The 23,221-nt window shown below is 57.9% G+C and overlaps 1 protein-coding gene across 1 annotated transcript; it reads left to right on the forward strand.

Annotated features, from left to right (window-relative positions):
* The first annotated feature begins 775 nt into the window (after positions 1–775).
* Positions 776–23,148, forward strand: MAN2B1 (mannosidase alpha class 2B member 1). The gene is made up of 24 exons (XM_073319446.2): positions 776–923; positions 2,643–2,745; positions 4,392–4,565; positions 6,673–6,866; positions 7,228–7,360; positions 8,191–8,333; positions 9,265–9,381; positions 9,781–9,863; positions 10,342–10,462; positions 10,830–10,908; positions 11,382–11,491; positions 12,196–12,303; positions 12,539–12,655; positions 13,485–13,703; positions 14,302–14,399; positions 14,776–14,893; positions 15,482–15,600; positions 16,210–16,311; positions 16,932–17,019; positions 19,565–19,645; positions 19,961–20,197; positions 21,534–21,683; positions 22,237–22,339; positions 22,658–23,148. The coding sequence occupies exons 1-24, from the start codon at positions 795–797 to the stop codon at positions 22,783–22,785; spliced, it is 3,054 nt and encodes a 1,017-aa protein (XP_073175547.2). The 5' UTR covers positions 776–794; the 3' UTR covers positions 22,786–23,148.
* The last annotated feature ends 73 nt before the right edge of the window (positions 23,149–23,221 follow it).

The raw sequence follows: 23,221 nt of genomic DNA on the forward strand, positions 1-23,221 counted from the left end.
AGCTGTTTGGCGACGCTTAGGACTTTCCAGGACGGAGGAGCGGGGACACGGTGCGCTCCGGGGAGGAAGTGGAGAAGAGGCGGGGCTGGTGCGGGGATTTGGGGAAGGGGTTGGAATAGGGGCAGGGAGGGGGCGGAAGAGTTGGGGCAGGGACTTTGGGGAAGGTGGGAAGAGGCGGGGCAGGGGCAGAGCCTCATGGAAGGGGTGGAGTGGGGGTGAGGCCGGGGGCAAAGGGGGGGGCTTTAAGGGAAGTAATTCTAAAAGCAAATGTGTGTTTTGTCTTTTGAGTGAGGTGCATTGCTGAGTGTTTACAGTTTTAAAAAAAGCGAATTCGTTGACTTTTAGTAGCCTACTAGATTACTCTTCATTTTTGCCTATGCTTTTATAGGGTGGCGTGGAAAGGTGTCACTGATGCGGCCCTAGGCCAATGTACTTGTCCTCATGTGGCCCTTGGGGTGATTGGAGGTTGAGATCCCTGCCCCAGAGACTGGCCCCCGGGGAAGGGGTCACCCCAGCCCTCCCCACTCCCTGCCCTCCGGCCTGCTGTCAATGAGGGAGTCACTTTTGGGAGGGGGCTAGATGGAGGTGCATGGGGGGGGGATTTTGTGGGAGCTGGATCATGGCCCCGCCCTCTCCCCGTCAGCCAATCAGCGCGTCCCTTATTTGCATTGACGCCTTTGAGGGGCGAATGAAGGCCGTGGCCCCGCCCCGTCTCTGCGGATTGGCCCCTCCGCGGGGGGGCGAAGCGAGAAGCCGCATGCCGTGGCCAGGGAGTCACGTGGAGGCCTGGTCACATGATCGCGGGAGCCGCCCGGCAGCCAGGCGCCGGGGGTCGCGGTTGCAGGCGGGCGATGGGGCCGCTCGTGGGGCTGCTCCTGGGCGTGGGGCTGCTGCGGGCGGCCGCGGCCGGCTGTGGCTACGAGGTGAGGGCGGGGGAGCAGCAGCAGCAGCCGCCGGGGCCCGTGGCGGGGGGAAGAAGAGCCGCGGGGGTCTGGGTGTGGGGCTGGGGCAGTGGGGCAGGTAGTGGGCAGCAGAGGAGAATCGGAGGAGACAGGGAGCCCCGGGAGGGGAGGGGGCTGCTGGGGGGGGCGCTCTTGGGATGAGCGAGATGGGGTGAAGAAGCCAAAGGGGCTGGGAGAGGGAGGGTCTGGGGGGCAGGAAGTGGGGGCATGTGGAGGAGCTAATGGAAGTAGGGGGCCTGGGGAGATGAGCTTTTGGAGGAGGCAGAAGGGAAGGCTTTGTGCGGAGGGGATAAATAGGGGGCTTTGACTGAAGGGGAGGCATGGGGGCGGCTCTGGGGAAGTGGGCGGTGGTGGGATAGGGGAGATCTCTTGGTGGGGGGAGCAGCGGGTGAAGGAGGGTCGGGGGAAGGGGTAAAGGGGGCTCAGGGAAGGGGGAGGGATTTCTGAGGGGTGGGTGAGCTTTGGCTGGAGAAGGGGGAGGTGAAGGGGTGAGAGGAGGGCCCATCTGCATTGGGGGTTCTGAGACTGTGGGATGAAGGGGGGGATGAGGTTCTGTAGTGGGGTGGGGGGGTGCTCTTGTGGGGGAGCTTGGTGGGGAAGGCAGGACAGTCCAGAGTTTAGAGGACAGGTTGCAGTGGCTGGGTCTAATTTCCATCCCCCCTCCGCCGCCCATTCTCGGCCCTGGCGGGGAGCTTGGGGCTCAAAGCAATGCTTCATCCCATTAGCAGATAACTAACCTTTTCCAGGGTCACCCCCACCCCTCCCGAGTTCAGTAAAACAGGGAGCACTGAATGCATGACCTTAGGCTGAGCCCTAGCAGTGTGTGTGTGGGGCGGGCGCTCTAGGGGATTATAATACTGTGCAGATTGGTGCCTTTGTCTGTTTCTGCAGCTTGTTCCTCTTCCTTTCCTCCCGCACCATCTCCCTAAACTGTTGCTTCCTCTCAGTTAGATGATTATTACGATAATTAGCCACCTCCCATTGTGAGCTCTGCAAAGTTGAGCACCCTGGCCAGGGTGAAATCTTTCCATTTTACAGCTGGGGAGCCTGCGGCTCAAGGTTGCAGACAGTAGAACCCAGCTCTAACCTGCTCTAACCACTAGACACCACTCTTCCTACCGAGCTCAAACCCCAGAGTCCTGACTTCTAGTCTCCCTGCTCTAACCACCGACCTTGCCTCCCTTCCAGAGCTGGGGCTAGAACCCAAGAGTCCTGACTCCCCAGCCAGGTACTCCTGGTCTACACTGAACACTTAGATTGACCTAGCTCTGTCGCTCAGGGCTGTGAAAAATTTAGTGCCATGAGTGCTGGACTTAGGACAACCTAACCCCTGGCGTAGATACAGCTAGAATCCTTCTGTCAACCTAGCTGCTGACTCTCAGAGAAGTGGATTAACTACATCAGTGGAAAAACTCCTTCAGTCTGCTGTTGGCACGTGATTTATTTTTCAATAAGTGTTTGTCCAAAGCCTTGGAGAATCTAGGGCAGGGAGCAGTCCAGCTCTGAGCAGGGGGCTGCCAAGAAGACAATTGCCTCTTTCCACCTCTAGCATTCCACGCTGGCTACACCAAGCAATATCCGTTCAGATAGGTATCTCCTATTGGCCCCGAGAACTCTTACAATGGGGCTGTGGCCTTCCCTTCCAGTTTGTAGCATGTCTGGTTATTTTTCTCCTCGTAGTCCTGCCCGGCCACTAAACCAGATATGCTGAATGTCCACTTGATCCCTCACACACACAATGATGTGGGCTGGCTGAAAACAGTGGATCAGTATTTTTATGGAGGTAAGTGGTGGAGACTGTGCGCAAGGGGCGGGAGGGAGGGTTTCTGTGCACCGGAGCTGCTGCAGTCAGACTTGGTGGGTTAATCCCGGTCTCTTACCTCGGGCTCATCATCAGTACATCTCAAAGCACTTGACAAAGGAGGTCAGTATTGTCATCCCCATTTTATAGGTGGGGAAACTGAGGCACAGAGTGAGGAGACTTGCCGAAGGTCACCCAGTAGGCCAGTGGCAGAGCCAGGAATTATAGACTCTGGCTGTCCTGTGTCCCAGAGAACAGACACACCCCGGATCCCCTTTCCCCAAACACACTAAGCCAGCCAGCCCACGTAGCGGGATCAAATCTGAAGGCCAATGTCGCTATCTGATCCCTGTTTCTGCTGGCTTTAGAGCTGGCTATGACCCTGCATGAGTCCAAGCTGAGGGAGGGCTCCTTTCTGCAGCAAGATGTGGGTGGGGGAGGAAGCGCTGCTCAGAGATCTTATTCTCATCAGCATATTTACTTCCTCTGCTGCTGATGGAGGTAGAGAGCACCTCCCAACCCTGGCTGGGCTGTAGGGACCTGCCCCAGGCCTGGGTACGCTCCCACCTTGCCTCCCTGCCAGATACTTGATAAAGTCTGTGTCGCCTGCCAGAATGTTTCATGGCAGTTCACATGCACTCACGGACTAAGCGTCCTAGCTTCACGGGGCACAGTTGGGGGAAAGGACTTGCCTGTGGTCACACAGTGAATCTGAGTGGGGATTAGAACCCAGGAGTCCCGAAATCCCCACCCTGAGCTAACCACTAGACCCTGCTCCCTCTCCAGACCTGCAAATAGAACCCAGGAGTCCTCAATCCCAGTCTCCCCAACCCCTGTGCTCTAACGACAAGGCCCCACTCCTCTCCCAGAAGCAAGGAATCTAACACACTGTCCCCCACCCTCCCCCCACATCATTACATCATGCTTCCTCAGAGCGTTTTGTATCCGTCCTTGCTAGGCCAAGGAATATGTTGAATCTTTGTCATTCCCCGCTGTTCTCCCCCGGCCATAATAAGCCCGTGGTTTTACTCACCTTTTAGAGGCCGCGTCTCACGTGGGCGGCTTTTCCATGACATCAGTCAAGGTCAGCACATAGTTAGTGGAAACATTAATACCTTTGGAGCATCTGATCTCTCAGGCCATAGAGAAAGCAGTGCAGGACGGGCGTGACTTAAGCAGAAGCCTAGGTCATAGGGCCTTTCAACCAAGGCCGGGGGGAGGGGGGACTGGCTGATTGAGTGGGTGGGGAATGGACCATGGGGTGGGGGCTGGCTGGTTGACGGGTGAGACTCCGGGGGTGCTGTGTGTGCAAGCTTATCTCACCCTGATGCTGTCCCTGCTCTGGGGGGGAGACGGATATTTGAACTGCAGGAGGTGCAGAGCAGTTCTGGGGAGGGAGGCTTACCCCTGCTCTGGAGAGACAGAAAGATCTGAGATTCTCAGGGGTGCTGTCCATGGCTGCGGGGGGATCCAGCCCTCTGGAGGGGCGCTGCGGGTGTTGTGGTAAGGTGGGGGATCCGGCCCTCCTGGGGGTGCTGTGGCTGGGTCGGGGGGATCTGGCTTTGCTGCCGTCCCTGCTTTATGGGTCCCTGGATGTCTCCGCTCAGCCCTGTGCCTTCCCTTTGCAGCACGCAATAACATCCAGCACGCCGGCGTGCAGTACATCCTGGACTCGGTCATTCCCCAGCTCCTGGCCGACCCCACTAAGCGCTTTATCTACGTCGAGGTGGCCTTTTTCTACCGCTGGTGGCGGCTGCAGACGAACCCAATGCAGCAGGCGGTGAGGCAGCTGGTCAGCGAGGGTAAGGGATCCCGCCCAGCTGGGCACTGCTCTTGTGGCAGAAGGTGGAGTGACCTGCACTGCTGGGTCTGGTGATGTCCCCAGCCCGCTCATACAGAGGGATGTCTGCATAGGTGGGGGAGATGGGGAGAGAGAGACACGCTCACAGGGATTCTTTGCCTCAGTTGGGTCTGCGGGTGTGTTTCTCTGACACGCACCACGCATGTGTCTCTGGGTGTATGTTGTGCAATACTGACTAGTACAGGCCCATGGCCCATGTGTGTGAAAGAGACATGCCCAGATAATATGCCTGGGTCAATCAATGGGCGTGCGTGGTGTGAGGGGTTCGGTCAGAGAGATCTCCTTGGTACTGTCACCTGACGTGCTGAAGTTACCTCTGAGCCCGTTTTCCCTGCCAGCTTGGGACTCCAGAACCCTGCCTTGTTGAGCCAGACACGCTAGCCTTCTGCAACGCAGACCCAGGTCTGGTCCACACCCCCAAACATGCAGACTTTAACCAAAAACTGCTCACAGGTCCCCTGTCTCCAGCACCCAAACACCCAGTTCCCAATGGGATCCAAACCCCAAGTCAATCTGTTTTACTCTGTATAAAGCTTATACAGGGTAAACTTATAAATTGTCCGCCCTTTATAACACTGATAGAGAGAGATGCACAGCCAGGTATTAATCACTTACTCTGGGTTTAATAATAAACAAAAGTAATTTTATTAAGTATAAAAAGTAGGATTTAAGTGGTTCCAAGTAATAACAGACAGAACAAAGTAAGTTACCAAGCAAAATAAAACAAAACACACAAGTCTAAGCCTAATACGTTAAGAAACTGATTTCAGGTAAATCTCACCCTCAGTAATGTTCCAATAACCTTCTTTCACAGACTAGACTCCTTCCTAGTCTGGGCCCAATCCTTTCCCCTGTTACAGACCTTGTTAGTTCCTGCTCAGGTGGTAACTAGGGAATTTTTCATGACTGGCAGTCCCCTTTGTTCTGTTCCACTCCCTTTTATAGCTTTGGCACAAGGCGGGAATCCTTTGTCTCTGTGGGTCCCCACACCCCTTTCTAAATGGAAAAAGCACCAGGTTTAAGATGGGGTTGATCACATGTCACTGTAAGACCTCATTCTTCCGTACATGTACACAGGAAGGCTTGCAGGTAAACAAACCATTTACAACCAAAAAGAAAAGGAGTACTTGTGGCACTCACGAAAGCTTATGCTCAAATAAATTGGTTAGTCTCTAAGGTGCCACAAGTCCTCCTTTTCTTTTCGCGAATACAGACTAACACGGCTGCTACTCTGAAACCTGTCATTTACAACAAGTTGTCCTGGTCAATGGGAGCCATCAAGATTCTAAACCACCATTAATTGGCCCACACTTTGTGTAATTACAATAGGACCTCAGAGTTATACTTCAGGTTCCTAGTTTCAGGTAAAAGAAGGTCACATTCATACAAATAGGATGACCACACTCAGTGGATTATAAGCTTTGTAATGATACCTTACAGGAGACCTTTTGCATACAGCATATTCCAGTTACATCATATTCACACTTAGAAACATATTTTTACAAAGCATATGGAGTGCAACGTCACTAGAGGCCGGTGTGTGAAAGCCACATGCCCAGATAATATGCCTGACTGGGTTGTTGTGCGTCATGCCATGCACACTGACCCTTTGCCTGTACTGGTGGGTACCTCATAACACACACGCACAGAGGGAGCAAATGTCTGGGGTGTGTCTCTGTCCCACACATACATGTGGGGCTTCTGCTTGGGTCATCTTGTGTCTCTCGCACAACTTGATTCAGATCTTTATTGGCACAGTGTAAAAAAGCAGATCACAGACACTCCTAGCTATGGCTGCAGGTAGCCTACACGTGTGGGTGTGCGTGTCTGCCTCACACACACAGTGTTTGCTTGTGTGGATCAGCATCTCTCACATGCACACGTGATATTGGCCAGTGTCATCTTATGTCCATGCTGCCCCACACCCTCAGAAAGTCCCTGGCTTCTCTTCTTCCCCGGCACTGCCAGGCAGCTGCAGATCCCAGCGGTGCCCGGCCTCCCTGCTCGCCTGGCGCTGAGGGCGACCCGCCCCCTCTCCTTCCCTACAGGGCGGCTGGAATTTATCAATGGCGGCTGGTGCATGAATGACGAGGCGGCCACCCACTACAACGCCATGATTGACCAGATGACGCTGGGGCTGCGCTTCCTGCAGGAGACCTTCGGGGAATGCGGCCGGCCCCGCGCCGCCTGGCACATTGACCCCTTCGGCCACTCCCGAGAGCAGGCCTCCCTCTTCGCCCAGGTGAGGTCCCCTGGTGGGGCCTGGAACCGTGCACCCCCCCACCCCAAATGGGCAGGGACTTCGGAGGCCAAGGGGGTAGCCTGCTGGGGACAGTGTGTGTCACTCTCCATCAGCAGGTCTCAAAGTGCTTTGTGCAGGTCAGGAGCATTATCACCATTTTCCAGGTGGGGAAACCGAGGCACAAAGTAGGGGTGGGACTTCCCCAAGGTCACCCAGCAGGTCAGTGGCAGAGCTGGGAATAGAACCCAGGTCTCCTGAGTTCCCGTCTAGCACTCTAGCCACGAGGTCACGCTGCTGCCTCAGCATTTGCTGGCTCTCGGGCTCTTGGCGTTGACCCCTCCTGCTGCCGTCCCCTTTCCAGATGGGCTTTGATGGCTTCTTTTTCGGCCGACTGGATTACCAGGACAAAGCCAACCGGGAGCAGTTGCAGGAGATGGAGCAGATCTGGAGAGCGAGCGCCAGCCTGCAGCCACCCGGGGCCGACCTCTTCACCGGTGAGCTGGAGTGGGAGTGCTGGCAAGTCTGGAACATCCCAGTTTTGGGGGGCGGGGCACCTGTGCCACAGGCAGACGGTGCCACGGACCAATGGGCAGCCAGAGCTGGCAGGTGGGTGGGCTCCAGGTGTGTGTCGGGGGCGGGGGGGGGTAGACTCATGGTTGAGGGGGAGGCAGTGGCAGAAGCAGAAAGGCTGCCCTCAGGCCGACCCACCTGATGGGACCTGGGGTGTCCAGCTGGGGGCCTGGAATGGAGGGGAGGAGAGGGGCTGGCCTGGGGGTCCCTCCCCCTGGGCTTTTTTGTCATCCCCCCCCCTTTTGTACTTCAGAGGTGGCATCCCTAATCGGGGCTGGGGGAAGAGATTGGGTTGCTGGGGAGGTGCCCAGGGAGCACACGCTCCCCTGTCTACCTGGGAATCCCCCATGCCCAGCCAGGTGGTGTGGGGCCCTTTCAGATCAGGGGAGGGGACAGGGACCCTTCCCCACTGCCACCTCTGGCCCCATCGGGCTGGGAGCAAGCACCCTTGGGCCGTGCTGCCTGCACTCCTGGCTGGACAGAATCAGATCTTTCCCCCCTGGGGCCTGGATTTCACCCTTCCCCCAGAGCCCCCTCCCTCCCTGGCATTTACACCCCTGTAGGCCAGCTCCTTTTGCCCTGCCACTGTGCCCATCAGTTGGTGGGCCCCACCCACAACCTGGGACAGCCTCACAAGGCAGAGCTGTGGGCCCTGGCTCTGTGCTGGCCCCCGACACCCGCATCGTCCCTCATATCGCTGGCTGGATCCCACCCAGGTGCCTGTGCCCCCGGTGATCTTGTTCCCTCCACCCAGGTGTCCTTCCCAACGGCTACAACCCGCCCCTGTCCCTCTGCTGGGACCAGTTCTGCTCCGACAGCCCCATTGTGGATGATGTGAGCGATGAGAATAATGTGGACAGCCTGGTGGCGTATTTCCTGGGAACTGCGGCTGCCCAGGTGAGAGCTGGGAGGGGACCCTCTGCAGCCAGCTGGCCTTATGTCTAGGGGTTAGAGCAAAGGGCCTGGGAGCCAGGAGGCCTGGGTTCTGTTTCTGGCTCTGGGAAGGGAGTGGGGTGTAATGGCTCGAGCAGGGGGCTGGAAGTAAGGATTCCTGGGTTTGATTCCTGCCTCTGCCATCAGAGGACGCTCAGCTGTTCGTGGCCGACTCTTGTGATTGGCTGGCGCTTAGAGGCTGCCTGGAGATTGGGTGGGGAATTGCTGGTCCATGGGGGAAAGTGTCATTTTATAGCCAGAGAGGGGCTGTAGTAAAGCCCCTTTCGGGGGATGTGAATTTCTTGGGTCCATTGTTAGCTTCACCCTTGCGTGGCCGGACGCCGGTGTAATAATGTCTGTCCCTGGTATAATAATTTCGTGTAGAGCATGGACTGCGGTGCCTATCCTCTTAAATAACAGACCAGCCCCAGAAAAGAGCGTAAGGATCGCATCTTGTGATGGGATTGCCTCAGGGACAGCTCCAGCCCCTGTGACATGCCGCCAGTCTCTGGTCAGCTGCAATACGCAGCTGAATGTTTTGGACCGGTCTCCATTTTCCTCCTCCGCCCCAAGATCGCACTGGGGGAGCCTCCCTGGGGGACTCTCCAGGCGATCTCTGTCATTAGCTCCGGTGACCGGTGTGTCGGCCCAGTGCCCTGGGACCTCTGCTCCGCAGGGTCAGAAACGCGTCAAAATGACTTTTCCGCCAACCGCCCGTTTCGCAAAGCCAGAATTTCCTGCAGAAAAACACTTCCATTTTGCCAAAACAATGTTGCCTTTCCCTGCGCCGGCTGCCTGCCAGGCTCTCGCCACGGGGAGGCCTTAGCTCGGGATCTGGGTACCGAGAGGGGGGGCTCTCTGAGCGGGGAGCTTGAAGCGTCTCCTTCTGTCACAGGCCAAGCACTACCGGACCAAGCACATTGTCATGACAATGGGCTCGGATTTCCAGTACGAGAACGCCAACCTGTGGTACAAGAACATGGACAAGCTCATCAAACACGTCAACGCGCAGGTAACCGGGGGGTGGGGGGTGTGCAGGGCTTCCCAGTCCGGTGGGGACCCGCCTGGGAGGCATACTGGGCCGGGAGAGGCTCCCCGCTCCAGACGCAGAGGGTTGGGCTCCCACTTCCTGACCCACAGGCCAGGCCCCTGGGGGCAGCCGCGTGGCCCAGGCAGGAGGCCTGTTGCACTCGGCAGGGCCCTGCTGTGATGGGGGCAACGGCTGGGCTCGAACCCGGGTCCTCGGGCTCTGGGAGCGGCAGGCCGTGCTGCCTGAGCGACGGACCGAGGCCTGGTAGCTGGAGGCTGCAGCAGACTCCTTACCCTGACTGGCCACTAGGGACGACAGAGCCCAGCCCCCAGCTGGCCCGATTGCCCCACCGCTTCCTCCACCCCCTTGTGTCTCTTCCAGCAACTCAACGGGAGCCAGGTTCACGTGCTGTACTCCACCCCCACCTGCTACCTGTGGGAACTCTTCAAAGCCAACCTGTCGTGGTGAGCACCGGGGCCGGAGGGCGGTGTGGGGCTGGCAGGAACCCACCTGGGGTGGCCTGCGCTGTCCCACGCCCCCCATGCTAGGGTGGAGAGGATGGTCTTGCTAACCCCCGGTGCGTCCCCTTTGGAGGGGTAATGATGGAGCCGCCCTGGGGACCGACTGGACGGGCAGAGCGCCCCCTACTGAGCCTGTACCCTGCTCTCTGCCGCACAGCGCCCCCTAGCGCCGCACTGGAGTATATAAATGAGCTCATCTCTCTTTAGTTTCTTCCATGCCATTATAAGCCTCCTCTCTGTTCCTCGGGCCCTGGGAGTGGCTGGTGCTGGGTTCAGGGGCTGAGCTGTGGCGCGGGCTGGCTGGCTACCCCCCTCTGGCCAGGCAGTGTGCAGGTGGGGTGGATTGAGGAGGGGGAAGGGAGAAGGTCCGGGTCTTCTGGACCCATGAGTTGCAGAGGAGACCCTCTTTGGTGTCGCACAGGTCCCTCAAATACGACGATTTCTTCCCTTACGCTGACGGGCCGCACCAGTTCTGGACAGGCTACTTCACCAGCCGGCCGGCCTTCAAACGCTACGAGCGACTGAGCAATAACTTCCTACAGGTGGGCATCCCCAGTTGGGGGCTGGGAGTCCGGGATCCCGCCCACGTCCCTTCTCCCTGTGACCTGCTGCCTGTCAATCTTCCCAGCACCCTGCTCTGAGCGGGACAGCAAGGAGGTCTGAGCTAGGGGGTCGGACTCCAGAGTTCTGTCCCCCAGCTCTGAGAGGGGAGTGGGGTCTAGTGGTTAGAGCAGAGGGGCTGGGATCCAGGGTTCAATCCCTAGCTCTGTGTGACTTTGGGCAGGTCCCATCCCCTCTCTATGCCTCAGTTTCCCCCTCTATGAAATGGGAGCGGCGAGTCCCTCCTGGAGAGTTACTGGATGCTGATAAATGTTTTCTCATCACTGCTCCCCCTCCCTCCCCTTGCAGGTTTGCAACCAGCTGGAAGCCTTGGCCGGTCCGGTGGCGAGGACAGGCCCCTACGGGGAAGGAGACAGTGCCGTGCTCCGTACGTGAGCTGCTGCGCCGTGAATCACCCCGTTATTGCAATTCCCCCCAAATTTATCCTGCCCCCTGCAGCCACTAGTGGGAGACGGAACAAAGGAAGAGCTCCTGTTGCAGCCAGCAGAGGGCAGTGCTGCCTCCTCCATACACACATCCAGCAACGTGAACCAGTGCTGCAGGGATGGGTGTCGGGACTCCTAGGCTCTGGCAGGGGAGTGGGGTCTAGTGGTTAGAGCAGGGGACAGCATCAGGACTCCTGGGTTCTGCTCCTATGTGTGTGGCCTTGGGCAGGTTGCCAAGTTGATGCTGGAGCTTGGGGGCCGATGGGGAGTCTTCAGGCCAGGCAGGAAAGGTGCAGGCCCAGCCCTCTATTGGAGAGGTTGGATTTGGGGGCTGTCTGGCCCCACAATCCCCCTTTCCCTGCCCCCTGCATCGTCCCATCCCGTGGGTTTGGTGCAGCTCCTTGTTCCTCCACAGGCCGGGCCATGGCGGTGGCCCAGCATCATGACGCCGTCAGCGGGACAGAGAAGCAGCACGTGGCTAATGACTACGCCAAGCGCCTGGCTGCCGGCTGGGATGCTTGCCAGGTACGTGCCCTGGCTCCTTGGCACCCTGTTCCCCTCCAGAGATCCCGGAACCTGACTCTGCCTCCTCTAGTCGCCCTGCATCGAGCATCCGAGGCAGGATGGCCCAAGGAAAAGGCAGCCTAGGGGGGTGTCGGTGTAGCCAAGGACCTGCTATGGCCTCACCCCAGAGGTGGCTGCATCTCAGCGCTGGGCAAGGGGATTTCTTCAGTTAAAGGGGACCCCCCTAATAACTCCCTACTCCTCTCCTCAGCAAAGGGTGGCCCTGGTGATGCCTTGCTGTGGAGACCTGGCAATATCTGTCTCGTGGCCTAAACATGCTCTTTAGTGCATCCTCTGCTAACCTCTCTAGTCCCCAGCGGGGCCCTAGCACTGCCCTCGGGCACTGGGGTCCATGCTGGGCCCAAGGGGAGAGCGCCCCCCTCTATCAAGCTCCTCGCAGCACAGCACAGCGCCCCCTACTTGTATGCTGGGGAATTGGGGCCACCACTGACCATGAGAGGAGAAGTGCCCCACCCTGTTCCCTGCAGCACAGCGCCCCCTAGTGCCACCCTCTTGCATTGGGGTCCATACTGGCAGTGGGGCCTCCCACTCCCTGCAGCACAGCGCCCCCCTTAGAGTCAGACTCACAGCTGGAGTGTGTGGGTGTGTGGGGGGAGGTGGATCTCTCGTCTCTCACCTGATGGGAGGCATCTCTCCTCTTGCAGGTCCTGGTCAGTAATGCTCTGGCCAGCATCAGTGGCAACAAGGAGAACTTCATCTATTGCAACTACCTCAATATCAGCGTGTGCCCGCTGACTGAATCCGCCGGCACCGTAAGGACCTTGTTGTTGTTTAGACCGCGGGAGGGGAGCCCGGCCTAGAACCCAGCTCCACCAGCCCCGAGACGGCAGGTCGCTGCTTGAGCTGGAGGAGACTCGCCCTTACCGTGTCGATTGTAGGATGGCTTTTATCCTCTCCGGGCTCAGCCAGTGAATAGCACCCGTGCCCTCTGGCTGGCGGTGGGGAGGATGGGGTGAGCATCTTGCTAACCTGGGTCTGTCTGTCCAGTTCATGGTGATCCTCTACAACCCGCTGGGACGGCGTGTGAGCTGGAACGTCCGGCTGCCCGTGAAAGGAGCCTCGTATTCGGTGACCGATCCCAACGGCCAGATGGTGCCGAATGAGGTAGGGCCAGAGCGTCTTCCTTCTTGGCTTTTTCTCTCCTCCCTGCGGCTGCCTGCTTGACCTGTTTCCCGTGTCGTGGGCCTGTAGGGGATTCAGTTGTTAGCTGGGGTTGGGCTCGGGCATCTTCTAGCAAAAGGAAGGGTCTCTTAGAATATCAGGGTTGGAAGGGACCTCAGGAGGTCATCTAGTCCAACCCCCCGCTCAAAGCAGGACCAATCCCCAATTTTTGCCCCGATCCCTAAATGGCCCCCTCAAGGATTGAACTCACAACCCTGGGTTTAGCAGGCCAGTGCTCAAACCACTGAGCTATCCCTCCCTCCCCCTTAACGGGGAGCTGCAATGCTGCTCGTGTAGGCTCTGCCTGCTGCCACCACTAGAGGGCGGTATGATTGCATGCACTCGAGCAGGTCTGATTGCATCCTCTAGGGGGCGATGGTGTCCACAGATACTTGTGGCATTGGGGTCAGTGCCCCCCACCGAGCTCCCGGTCCTTGCTGCACAGCGCCCCTTAGTGCCACACTGGGGCCAGTGCTGACCCCAAGGGGGGAGTGGCCCCTCCTGAGCTCCCACCCCTCTCCCTGCAGCACAGCGCCCCCTAGCATCGCTCTGTGGCATTGGGGCCAGCACTGACTGTGAGGGGGGAGTGCTGAAGAGCTGACAGACAGCCCCCTCCCTGGATTTTCCTTGGTCTCCCATCCACGTTCTAACCAAGTCTGACTCTGCTTAACCTGAGAGCTCCCTGCATCAGCCCCATGGTGTCCCCATGTGGCACAATCTCTGTTCGGACCCTCCCGATGGGGCCTCAGACGGTTTTTCTTTCTGTTTCCAGGTTGTCCCCGTCTCAAACTTCACCCGGGCAGTGAGGCGAGGCCGGGGAGATGCCACCCACGAGTTGATCTTCCCAGCCTTGGCCCCTCCCCTGGGCTACAGCACCTACACCATCTCGAAAACGGCCAACAGGGACCTGCGCTCCAGGCTAGCCACGCGGATCCGGGAGCAGGCCCAACCCTGGGTGGACACCTGGTCCCCCAGGGAGTTCCAGAATGAGGTACTGTCCTGAGCAAGGGTGCAGCCCGGTCAGTTTCACTTCGTTTGTCGGGTCAGTTCTTTTGGGGCAGGGACTATCTCTGTTCTTGTCTGTCCGCCTCCAGCTGCTCCATGACTGGGGCTCCGAGGCGCTACCGTAATACACCTAATAAATAACGTACAGCGCCTAGCACAATACGGCCCAGGCCCGTGACTGGGGCTCGGAGGCGGTACCGTAATATGCCTAATAAATATTGTGCAATAGGCTTCTCGGGAAGGGGAAGAACTGTTGAAGCTAAAGGATAATGTTGGCACACGAACAAAGTGAGATAAACGGTCCAGGAAATAGTGTAGGCTGGCAATGAGAAGCGGGTTTCTAGGCAGCCATGTCTGGAATGGCCTCCAATGGGAGCAGTGGGAGGTAAACAACCTAACGAGCTTTAAGATGGCACTAGATTAGTATCTGACCGGGTGGGGACTGGACTGTGTGACCCAGGGCGTCCCTTCCGGGCGACCCCCAGGTGGAGGGGAGGGTAATCGGAGGTGGAGGAATGAGGGCCCTGCAGTGGGTTGTCCCCCCGGGTCGTGGTCTATTGATGATCTTGCTTTCTTCCCCACAGCACCTCCGGGTTCTGTTCGACCCGGTCACTGGGCTCCTGAGGGAGATTCAGAACCTGGACAAAAGCATCTCGCTGCCTGTGTCTCAGAGCTTTTTCTGGTCAGTGAGCTGGGGGGAGTCGGGACGCCTGGGTTCTATCCCCACCTCTGGGGGGGAGTGGTCTCTAGTGGGTAGAGCAGTGGGAGCTGGGGATCAGGACTCCTGGGTTCTATTCCCAGCTCTGTCATTGGCTCACATTTGAGCACGAGTGAATACCTTTCTCCCCATCCCTCTGTGCCTCAGTTTCCCCAGCTGTAAACCAGGGTAATAGCCAGGAGAGAGAGTTTGATCTCTTGGCCAGTGCTGGAGCTGTGTGTGGGTGGGTAGGGCGGGGTGTCTCTCCCTGGCATTGGGGCTCATGATGCTCTGGGCAGCTGATTGGACCTTCCTCGGGGCTGCTGTCTCACCACCCTCCCCTCTCTTGCCCCTGGCCAAGGTACAACGCCAGCATTGGTGATGACGACAGCGCCCAGGCCTCCGGGGCATATATCTTCCGGCCAAACCACTCCGAGCCCCTCCCTGTGGCTAGGCGAGCCCGCACGTACCTGGTGAAGGTAGGTGGTGGGGGCATCCCCGGTGTGGGAACCTCCAGGGGGCTGGGCGTGGGAGCCGAAGTCTCTTGTCTCTGATTCCCTTATGCCGCTAGCCCTGAGCTAGCTGGGAGGGGAGTGGGATCTAGCGGTTAGAGCAGGGGGCGCGGCTGGGAGCCAGGATGCCTGGGTTCTATTCCCAAGTCTGGCTGGGGGACTGGAGTCCACTGGGTTAGAGCAGAGTTGCTAGCTCTTGGGTAAGACTTAAAATTAAGGTCCCACCTCCTAACGACCATTGAAGATCCCCTTGCATGTTCCTTAACCTTACCGTGATGTCTCAATCAAAGCTAACCCCCTTCAGGATCCTGCAATCACGCCTCATTGCACTTCCAGCTGAATACAGGATCCTTTCCTTACTCTCCTCCAACGCTGTGCTGAGTTTCCGTGGGCTGCTAACAGCCTGCCCCAGAAGGAGCTGCATTTCCGCATCTGATGAGGGATCCTGCTCTAAACTGTGCCCACCCCCCATGCCCTAACCCAGAAGTGGCTGAAAGGCAGTGCTGGGTGCGGGGACCCCACACACGTGTCTCTCTCTCTCTCTCTCTGGTCCAGAACAAGCTGGTACAGGAGGTTTACCAGAACTTCTCTTCGTGGTGCTCGCAGGTGGTGCGGCTCTATGCCGGGCAGGCCTACGTGGAGCTGGAGTGGACGGTGGGGCCCATCCCTGTAGAGTGAGTGTGAGAGCTGGGTGGGAAATGGAAGGAAACCGCCTGAAAACCAAAGTAATTTCAACTTGGAGGCCTGCTGCCGTGCTCCATGGAAGTTGTGGTTTTGGTGCCTCATGCTCCCATCTTCCTCTCTGGGCTGGGCTCCCTGGGTGGACTACATCTCCCATGGTGCACCACAGCCTCTCCTCTTGGGGTGGGGGCTGGTGCAATGCGCCATGGGAGTTGTAGTTCAAATGCCTCACGTTTCCATTCCCTCTGGTTTGGGGTCCCTGGTTGGACTACGTTTCCTATGATGCACCACAGCCTCCCCTCTTGGGGGCAGGAGGTGGTGCATTATGGGAGTCCCTGGCGCCGCATGGGAGGTGTAGTCTGACCAGGGAGCCAGGTTTGTAAAGTGGGAGGCACTGCAGCAGTGCTGCCAAATGCAAGTATTTGGGAGTTTTGACGGCACATCAATTTGTCCATCCCCATGATGCTTTTCATGGGGAGCACCCCGGCCATTGACACAGCTGAGATGGAAAATGTCAGAACAGCCCCAGAAAGTGTCGGGGGTGGGGGGAATCCGTGTGCTGCCAGACCCCACGTCTGACCCTGCTGCCCCCTCTGCCGCAGCGACGGGCTGGGCAAGGAGATCATCAGCCGTTTTGAGACATCCCTGCAGACGGACGGACGCTTCTACACAGACTCCAACGGGCGGGAGATTCTGGAGCGGAGGTAAAGGGGGGCAGGGAGACATTGGGAGTGGGGTGATCCTTCCTCAGGGGGGGGGGGTGGGGGGGGGATGGGATGATTCCAGGGTGGAGTCAGGACTCCTGGGTTCTCCCTGCAGCTCTGGGAGGGGAGCGGGGGGGCAGGGCTGGGAGTCAGGAGTCCTGGGTTCCATTCTCGTGTCTTCCATTGAATTATCGAGTCCCTTCTAGTAAAAAGTAAAAAGGGGCTGTGGATTGTAGTAAAAAGGGGCTGTGTCTTAATGAACGTCCAGGCCTTAATTATTGTTTGACGTTCCTGAATGGAGGGCCCTGCATGAGCTACTCCAATGAGCCCTGGCCAACACCCCCCCATGGTTAGCCAGCAGCCTCCTCTGGGGGGTGTCAGCTGTGGACTGTGGCAGCATGTGGGATACCCCAGGGCTAGGTATAAGGGGAGCTTCCCTCTGCCGCTATGGAACAGTCCATTCCCCAGCCAGGGCCAGGCTGGGAGCCTTGTTGCTTGGGATCTGCCCAGAGCCCCGGACTGCACAGCCCAAACTGGCCCTACCGCCCCCCCTCCCGGATTAGGGGCAGTGGGGGAGATGGCCGACACGGGGCTTAATGGGGCTCTGGTGCTCATGGCAGGCGGGATTATCGGGCCACGTGGAACCTGAGCCAGACGGAGGCGGTGGCTGGGAACTACTATCCCGTCAACAGTCGCATCTATATCAAGGTACCAGGGCCACTGGGGGCCCCTGTTGGCATTTTCTGGGTCCCCTCCCCATCACGGTAGTGTGTGTGTGTGTGTGTGGGGGGGATTCCTCTCCTTGGAGATACAGGGATGGTCCAGGGGGTAGCGATACTGGCCTGGGCCTTCAGTTCTTGGCTCTGCTGTGGGAGCTTGTGACATTGTGTCCCCGTGCCTCAGTTTCCCCATCAATAAACAACTGTCCTGTCTGCACAGGGACGGGGTGAGGGAGTAAATGCCCTAAAGATGGCGAGGGCTTGATTCCTACAGTGGTGGGTGCCAGATATGGTAAAGATCTTGGGGGGGAAGCGTTGCAGACACCAGTGCTGGCCAGCAGGTGGTGCTGCTGGTCACTTGTTCCCATGCCCCCAGATCTGCTCTGGCCCATGCAGTGGCTCGAACAAAGGCAGAGATGGGTGTGACGGGTTGCCATCTCTGAGGTGCAGTTTGGGAACCGCTGTGCCCCTGTAGGACACACAGCTGGGTTGGCCCTGCCCACACTGCTGTGCTGGAGATACAGCCAGCCTCACCAGGCCCTGTTATCACCCAACTTGACAGCAGGAGGTGCCACACACCCAAACTGAGCTACCTGATACTCCTGAGGGCATTCTGTGCCAAAAAATTAACAATTCTGCGCACAATATTTTAAAATTCTGCAAATTTTATTTGTCAAATAAATGTGGAGGCTCCAGCCTGGCACTGGTGCGCACAGGCCCCTGGCTGTACAGAGGTGGGAGATCACTGTGCAGCTCCCCCTGGGACACACTCAGCAATAAGGCTGCACCCAACCCTGACACAGTGCAAGGACCCAGCCTGCCCCAGAAACACCCCAGGGCCCTGCCCCTCCATGCCAGGTGTGGGCAGAAAGGCAGGATCCAAGTGTGGAAGGATCCAGGTGTGGGGCAATCTGGGTGCGGGGGGATCTGGATGCACAGAGGCTTGTTGGGAGGGGGGGTTCTGGGTGCAACAGTAGTGGGAATCTGCTGGGAGGTCCAGGTGAAAGTGGTTGGGGCTTGGGAGGTGTCAGGGGGATAGAGCTTGGCAGGGGGTCTGGGTGTGAGGGTCTCAATGGTGGGATCCAGATGCTGGGGGAGTGAGTTTCAGTGGGGCGGGGAGCCGGGGGCAGTTGGCTCATCAGGGTGGTGCAGGACATTTCACTCAAAGACACACTGGCTTAGGTAAAGCAAAAAACAAGTTTATTAATGACAAGATCTGTTTGCTATCACTTAATGTATCGCCTAGTAAATAAACAAAACCGCAAACGAAGCCTAAAATGACAGATTGGATATGAATTAACAATCTCTCAGCGTGGCTGTTGATCCAAGCAGTACACCGCGTTTCCATTCGCAGGCTAGAAATCCCTTTAGCCTGGGCCCAGCACTTCCCCCAGTTCAGTCTTTGGTCCTCATGTGTTTCCAGGAGTTCCCTTAGGTGGGGAGTGAGGCCCCTAGATGCTGTCACACCCCACCTTATATAGCTTAAACATACGGTAGGAACCCTTTGTTCCAACAACAGTTCCCACCCAGTTTGTGGAAAAATACAGGTACCCAACATGGAGTCCAGTATCCTGTGATCTGGTCTCATGCCCTTGCTGGGTCATAGCAGCCGTTACTTACAGGCCAGTTGAAACATTTACAAGAAGGCTAAGCCTTTTCATAGTCCAGCAGCCCTGTCTAGCTTTTCCCTGTTGTACCTGAAAGGCTGGTTGTGGGTGTTACTCGGGTTTTGTCTACACTGGACTTCTGTCCGCAAAACTTTTGTCGTTCAGGGGTGTGAACCCCACCCCTGAACACCAGAAGTTTTGCTGAGGAAAAGCACCAGCATGAACAGCTTTGTCAGCAGGAGCGCTTTCCTGCCCACAAAGCTACCGCCGCTTGCTTTTTTTTTTTTTTGTGTGTGGAAGATTTTTGTCGGCAAGAGAGCTCTCTCCTGCCACCAAACGGCATTGCCACCGTGCGCCTTTTAGCAGCATAGCTGGGTCGCTCAAAGGTGCTTAGTGTAGACGTAGCCTCAAATGAAACATCTGAAATACACCCAGCCAAGATTTATAACTTCAGATACAAAAATGATCCATGCATACAAATAGGATAATCATTCAGCAAATCGTCCCTTTTCCACTGACACCTCCCATGACCCATCTTGTGCAAAATGCATCATAATTATGCCATAACCATGTATTGAAATATCACTATGAGGAATATGGAGTGCAGTGTCACAAGAGGAGGAGGTATCACTGCAGAGACACACGAGGGAGGCCGTTCCAGAAGGAAGAAATGGAGCCCTTCCCCCCCCCCCACCGCCAAGTGCTCCCCCTACAGCCACAGGGATGGGGAATGCAGCGCAGGAAGGGGCCAGGAAGCCGCAGGCAGACACAAGAGGATGGAAGAGCACCAGAGCTGCTGGGGGGGCATGGGGGAATGCTCCCATTGCCACCTGCTGGAGGGAGCAGAGGATGCTGGGGAGTGACCCTCCCTGGCAGGGCGTCACACCCCCCCACCCCCGTTAGCTCTGGGCTTGCTCTTCTCTCTAGAACAAGAAGTTCCAGCTGACGGTGCTGACGGATCGCTCGCAGGGGGGCAGCAGCGTGGCCGATGGCTCCGTGGAGCTCATGGTGAGAGACTGGGGAAGGGGGAGAGAGGAATCTTGCCCCTCTTTCCCACCCCTCCCCGCAGAGGTGGATGGGGAGGAGAAAGGGTGGAAGAGAAAGGGTGGACTCCACTCCCCCCACAACACCCCCGCCCCCATTCTGAGCCTGTGTGCATCGCCCCCTTCCTGCAGAAGCAGGGCTGTGCCAGCAGGTGGCGCCCTTAGCTCTACAATCCCATGTGCCCTCGACTTGCACCTGTGCAGCTCCCAGCCCCCCACCCCCTGCCCCACAGCACAACAGCGAGGGCGCCCAGCTCTGACATTCCCTCCCTGCGGCTAGGTGCACCGACGGCTGCTCTATGACGACAACCGCGGGGTGGGGGAGCCCCTGCTGGAGCCTGGGGTCTACCACGACGGCCTGGTGGTGCGGGGCCGGCACCTCGTCTTCCTGGACACAGTGGAGTCTTCGGCCGATCGGCACCGGCTGCAGGCCCAGCAGGAGTTCATGGCCCCCCAGCTGGTCCTGGCACCTGGAGGGGGCCCTTCCTTCCACCGGGGGCAGCGCAGCCTCAAGCAGGTGCCTGGGCAGGGCTCTGTGCTTTAGGGAGGGGAACGGTGAGCTGCTGGTTTGAATCCTGCCAGGGGCTGCTTCTTCCCAACTGCTTCACCCACTTGTGAAATGAGTTGTAGGGGGGTCTCAGCCTCAGCTCCCAACTCACCTCCAGCCAGAGCAGGGCTCTTTGAGCTGGACAAGGAGGGAAATCCTTGTCTTTCTGATCGCTATGCCTCTCCCCTTTCTCCCAGTCCTACAGCTCCTGCCCCCACCCCAACACAGCCCAGGGCCAGCTGACCAGGAGGGCTATGGTGAACTATAGGTTAAGCCCATCATGGCCAAGCACCCCCCCCCGCCCCCCATGGAGCAGGTGCCTCCTTTCTGCTCATTAGGTTAAATTCAGGCAGGAAAATTGCTAGGGCCAAAATCCCTTTGTGGGAAGCTTTGCTGTGGGGCAAGATGGGGGGTGGGGGGGCGGGACGACTCCAGTTTTTCCCCATGGAAAATTTCAGCGGGGGGAGAGGTATTTGCCCTCTTCCTGGCCAGGACTTAGGGTTAAGTCAGCGTTGTTTAAATATAACTGGATTTTAAACTCCTCTCTTCCCATCTCCTCCCTTTGCTAAGTTGGCAATAGCCATCCCCAGCTAAACAACTCGCTGGGTGAAAACAAATCTGGTCAATCTCCCCCCTTGCCAGCTGTACACGAGGGACCTGTTTTCAATCTGTGCTGCCTGGAAGGGACTGTGCAGTGTTGTCTAGTGGGTAGCACACAGTGGCCGGGGGCAAGTCCCTTCCCCCCCTGTGCCTCACTTTCCCTATCTGTAAAATGGGGCTAATAAGCCTGACCTGCATAAAGTGCTTTGAGATCTCCTGACAAAAAGGGCTAGAGCTGATGGCCCTGTGGTCCCTGCTTGTGGGGGACGACTCCTCCCAAGAATTGGGTTACACACACCACACATGCCCCCCGTGAAACCTATGCTGGGGTGACTCACTTGTGAGGGCAGATGGGATCATCACCACCTGTTCTGTCGAAGCTGATCTTCCACAGAAAATTGAGGGATCAAGTAAACTGAAAGGTTGTGACAAGCCAGCCGCTCTCTGCTGAAAGCAGGGCTCCGCCTGTCCCCCCAACCCATCATAGGTAGGGGGACGCTGTTGTACGCTGGGAGCTGCAGGCCAGCCCCTCGAGGAGAAGGGGAGTGCATTGTATCCACACTGCGCTGCCCTGCAGCCACGGACGGAGCCTGGGGAACTGAAATAGTTCAAGGGCAGGTGATGACTTTTTTTTAAGTTTGCTGAAACTGTCCCTTTAGGGGTGCTGTTCTGGCAGCCTGACACCCTGTCTCCCCTTCCTCCCCAGTTCTCTGCTCTGAAGCAAGAGCTTCCCCCCTCCGTCCATCTCCTGACACTGGCCCAGTGGGACCCCAGCTCCGTCCTCATCCGCCTGGAGCACCAGTTCGAGAGAGGGGAGAGTGCAAACTGCTCCCAGCCCGTCACTGTCGACCTGCTGGTAGGTACCTGGGACTTGCTGAGCCGCTGGCCTAGAGGCTTTTTCATCTAAAGCATTTGACAGTCTCCCTTGCCTAGGGCTGAGATGCAGCCACCTCTGGGGTGGATCTTAGCATCACACAAAGGATCCTTGTATAAAACAGCTGCCAAGTCCCACACCAGAGATGGCTGCACATCCACATGGGGAGAGGGATCCTTAGACACAAGGTGCAGTGGGCATAGGGCATGACAGCTGTTTTATGGAGGGGGGTCTCACCCACTTGATGCTAACCCCTGGCCCCTAGAGGTGGGTGCTTTTGACTCCTCAGGGCTCCCATTCCTGGCACTGAAATGCAGCCAGCTCTGGGGTGGAGCGTGAATGAGCAGCCCCACCCAGAGGCTGAGGACAGGCAGCACAGAATCCGGTTTTCACACCAGCCTGCAGGAGTCCCCTTTGTCGGGGTGGGTGGGGTGTGGAGCTGCTGCTGCTGTCTACTCACCTGCAGGTCTGGGGGTGGCCAGAAGGAGGCGGGGTTCACCTGAGGAAGTTGCTGACCATGTCTCTCCCCACCCAGCACCTGTTCTCCTCCTTCACCATCACCTCCCTGCAGGAGATGAATCTGGTGGCCAACCAGAAGCGAGATGCCATGAACCGGCTCAGCTGGAGGCCAGCCACAGGTAGGTCACCACCCCCGCACTAAAGCACGGATCAGAGGCCAGCAGCCCTGATGCTGTGCCCCCCGTTCTGCCCAGCACAGCCAGTGCCTGCCACCTTACCTAGGGGATGGTGGGCAGCTGGCACATTGGGCCCTTGGGGGATGGGGGAGGCCCTGTCTTGCATGTGGCCAGAGCCCCTCAGCTGTACTCATGGCGTGGGGAGCTCACAGACACAGGGGAGGGTTATGTCCACCCTCCGGTGGAGAAGCTGGCAGCATCTAGGCCCAGGGCACCCCCGCTGCTGCCCCTGGGCAGTTAACCCCTGGCTTCCTCTCCCAGGTGCAGCCAGGCGCCAGGCCTACCCTCCGCTTAACCCGCTGGGAGTCACACTGCAGCCCATGGAGATTCGCACCTTCCTGGCCATCATCCAGTACACGGGCCCCAGTGGGGGCCAGGCTGAGCTGTAGGGGGAAGACAGCCCCCCACCTCCGTCCCAGGATCAAGCCATCCAGGTGGAGTCCTGAACTACTGCCCCCCTACTCAGCCAGGTGGGGCCCTGTCCACCTGAGAACTTGACTGGTGGGAATGAGGGGGGCACATCCTGGCTGCTGCAAGAGCTAAACTTGCACTTGTCAGGCCCTGCTTTAAGGCAGTGCCAGCTTTGGGGGAGAAGGGAGGGGCAGAGTCCAGCGCTGCCCTCCCCCCCCCCCAAAAAAAAAACAAAAAAAACCTCCTCCTCAGCACAGCCTCTGATTTCTACCCACCTGCCCCTTCAGCCTGGGTTGTGTGGGTCTAAGTGCCATTGTTAATAAACAAGGACCTCAGGTCTAGGTGCTTGTGGCTGAGTCCTGCTCGGGGGATGCAGGCAGAATGAACACAACAGGGCAGGGGCAGAGCTGTGAA

This window comes from Lepidochelys kempii, chromosome 20 (genome assembly GCF_965140285.1).
Source record: "Lepidochelys kempii isolate rLepKem1 chromosome 20, rLepKem1.hap1, whole genome shotgun sequence".
NCBI classification, from domain to species: Eukaryota; Metazoa; Chordata; order Testudines; family Cheloniidae; genus Lepidochelys; species Lepidochelys kempii.

Coding starts and splice junctions, on each gene's coding strand:
- MAN2B1 (XM_073319446.2), top strand. CDS start 795: ATGATCGCGGGAGCCGCCCGGCAGCCAGGCGCCGGGGGTCGCGGTTGC. Junction 14,894..15,481: donor CCCGCACGTACCTGGTGAAG/GTAGGTGGTGGG, acceptor TCTCTGGTCCAG/AACAAGCTGGTACAGGAGGT. Junction 15,601..16,209: donor GTGGGGCCCATCCCTGTAGA/GTGAGTGTGAGA, acceptor CCTCTGCCGCAG/CGACGGGCTGGGCAAGGAGA.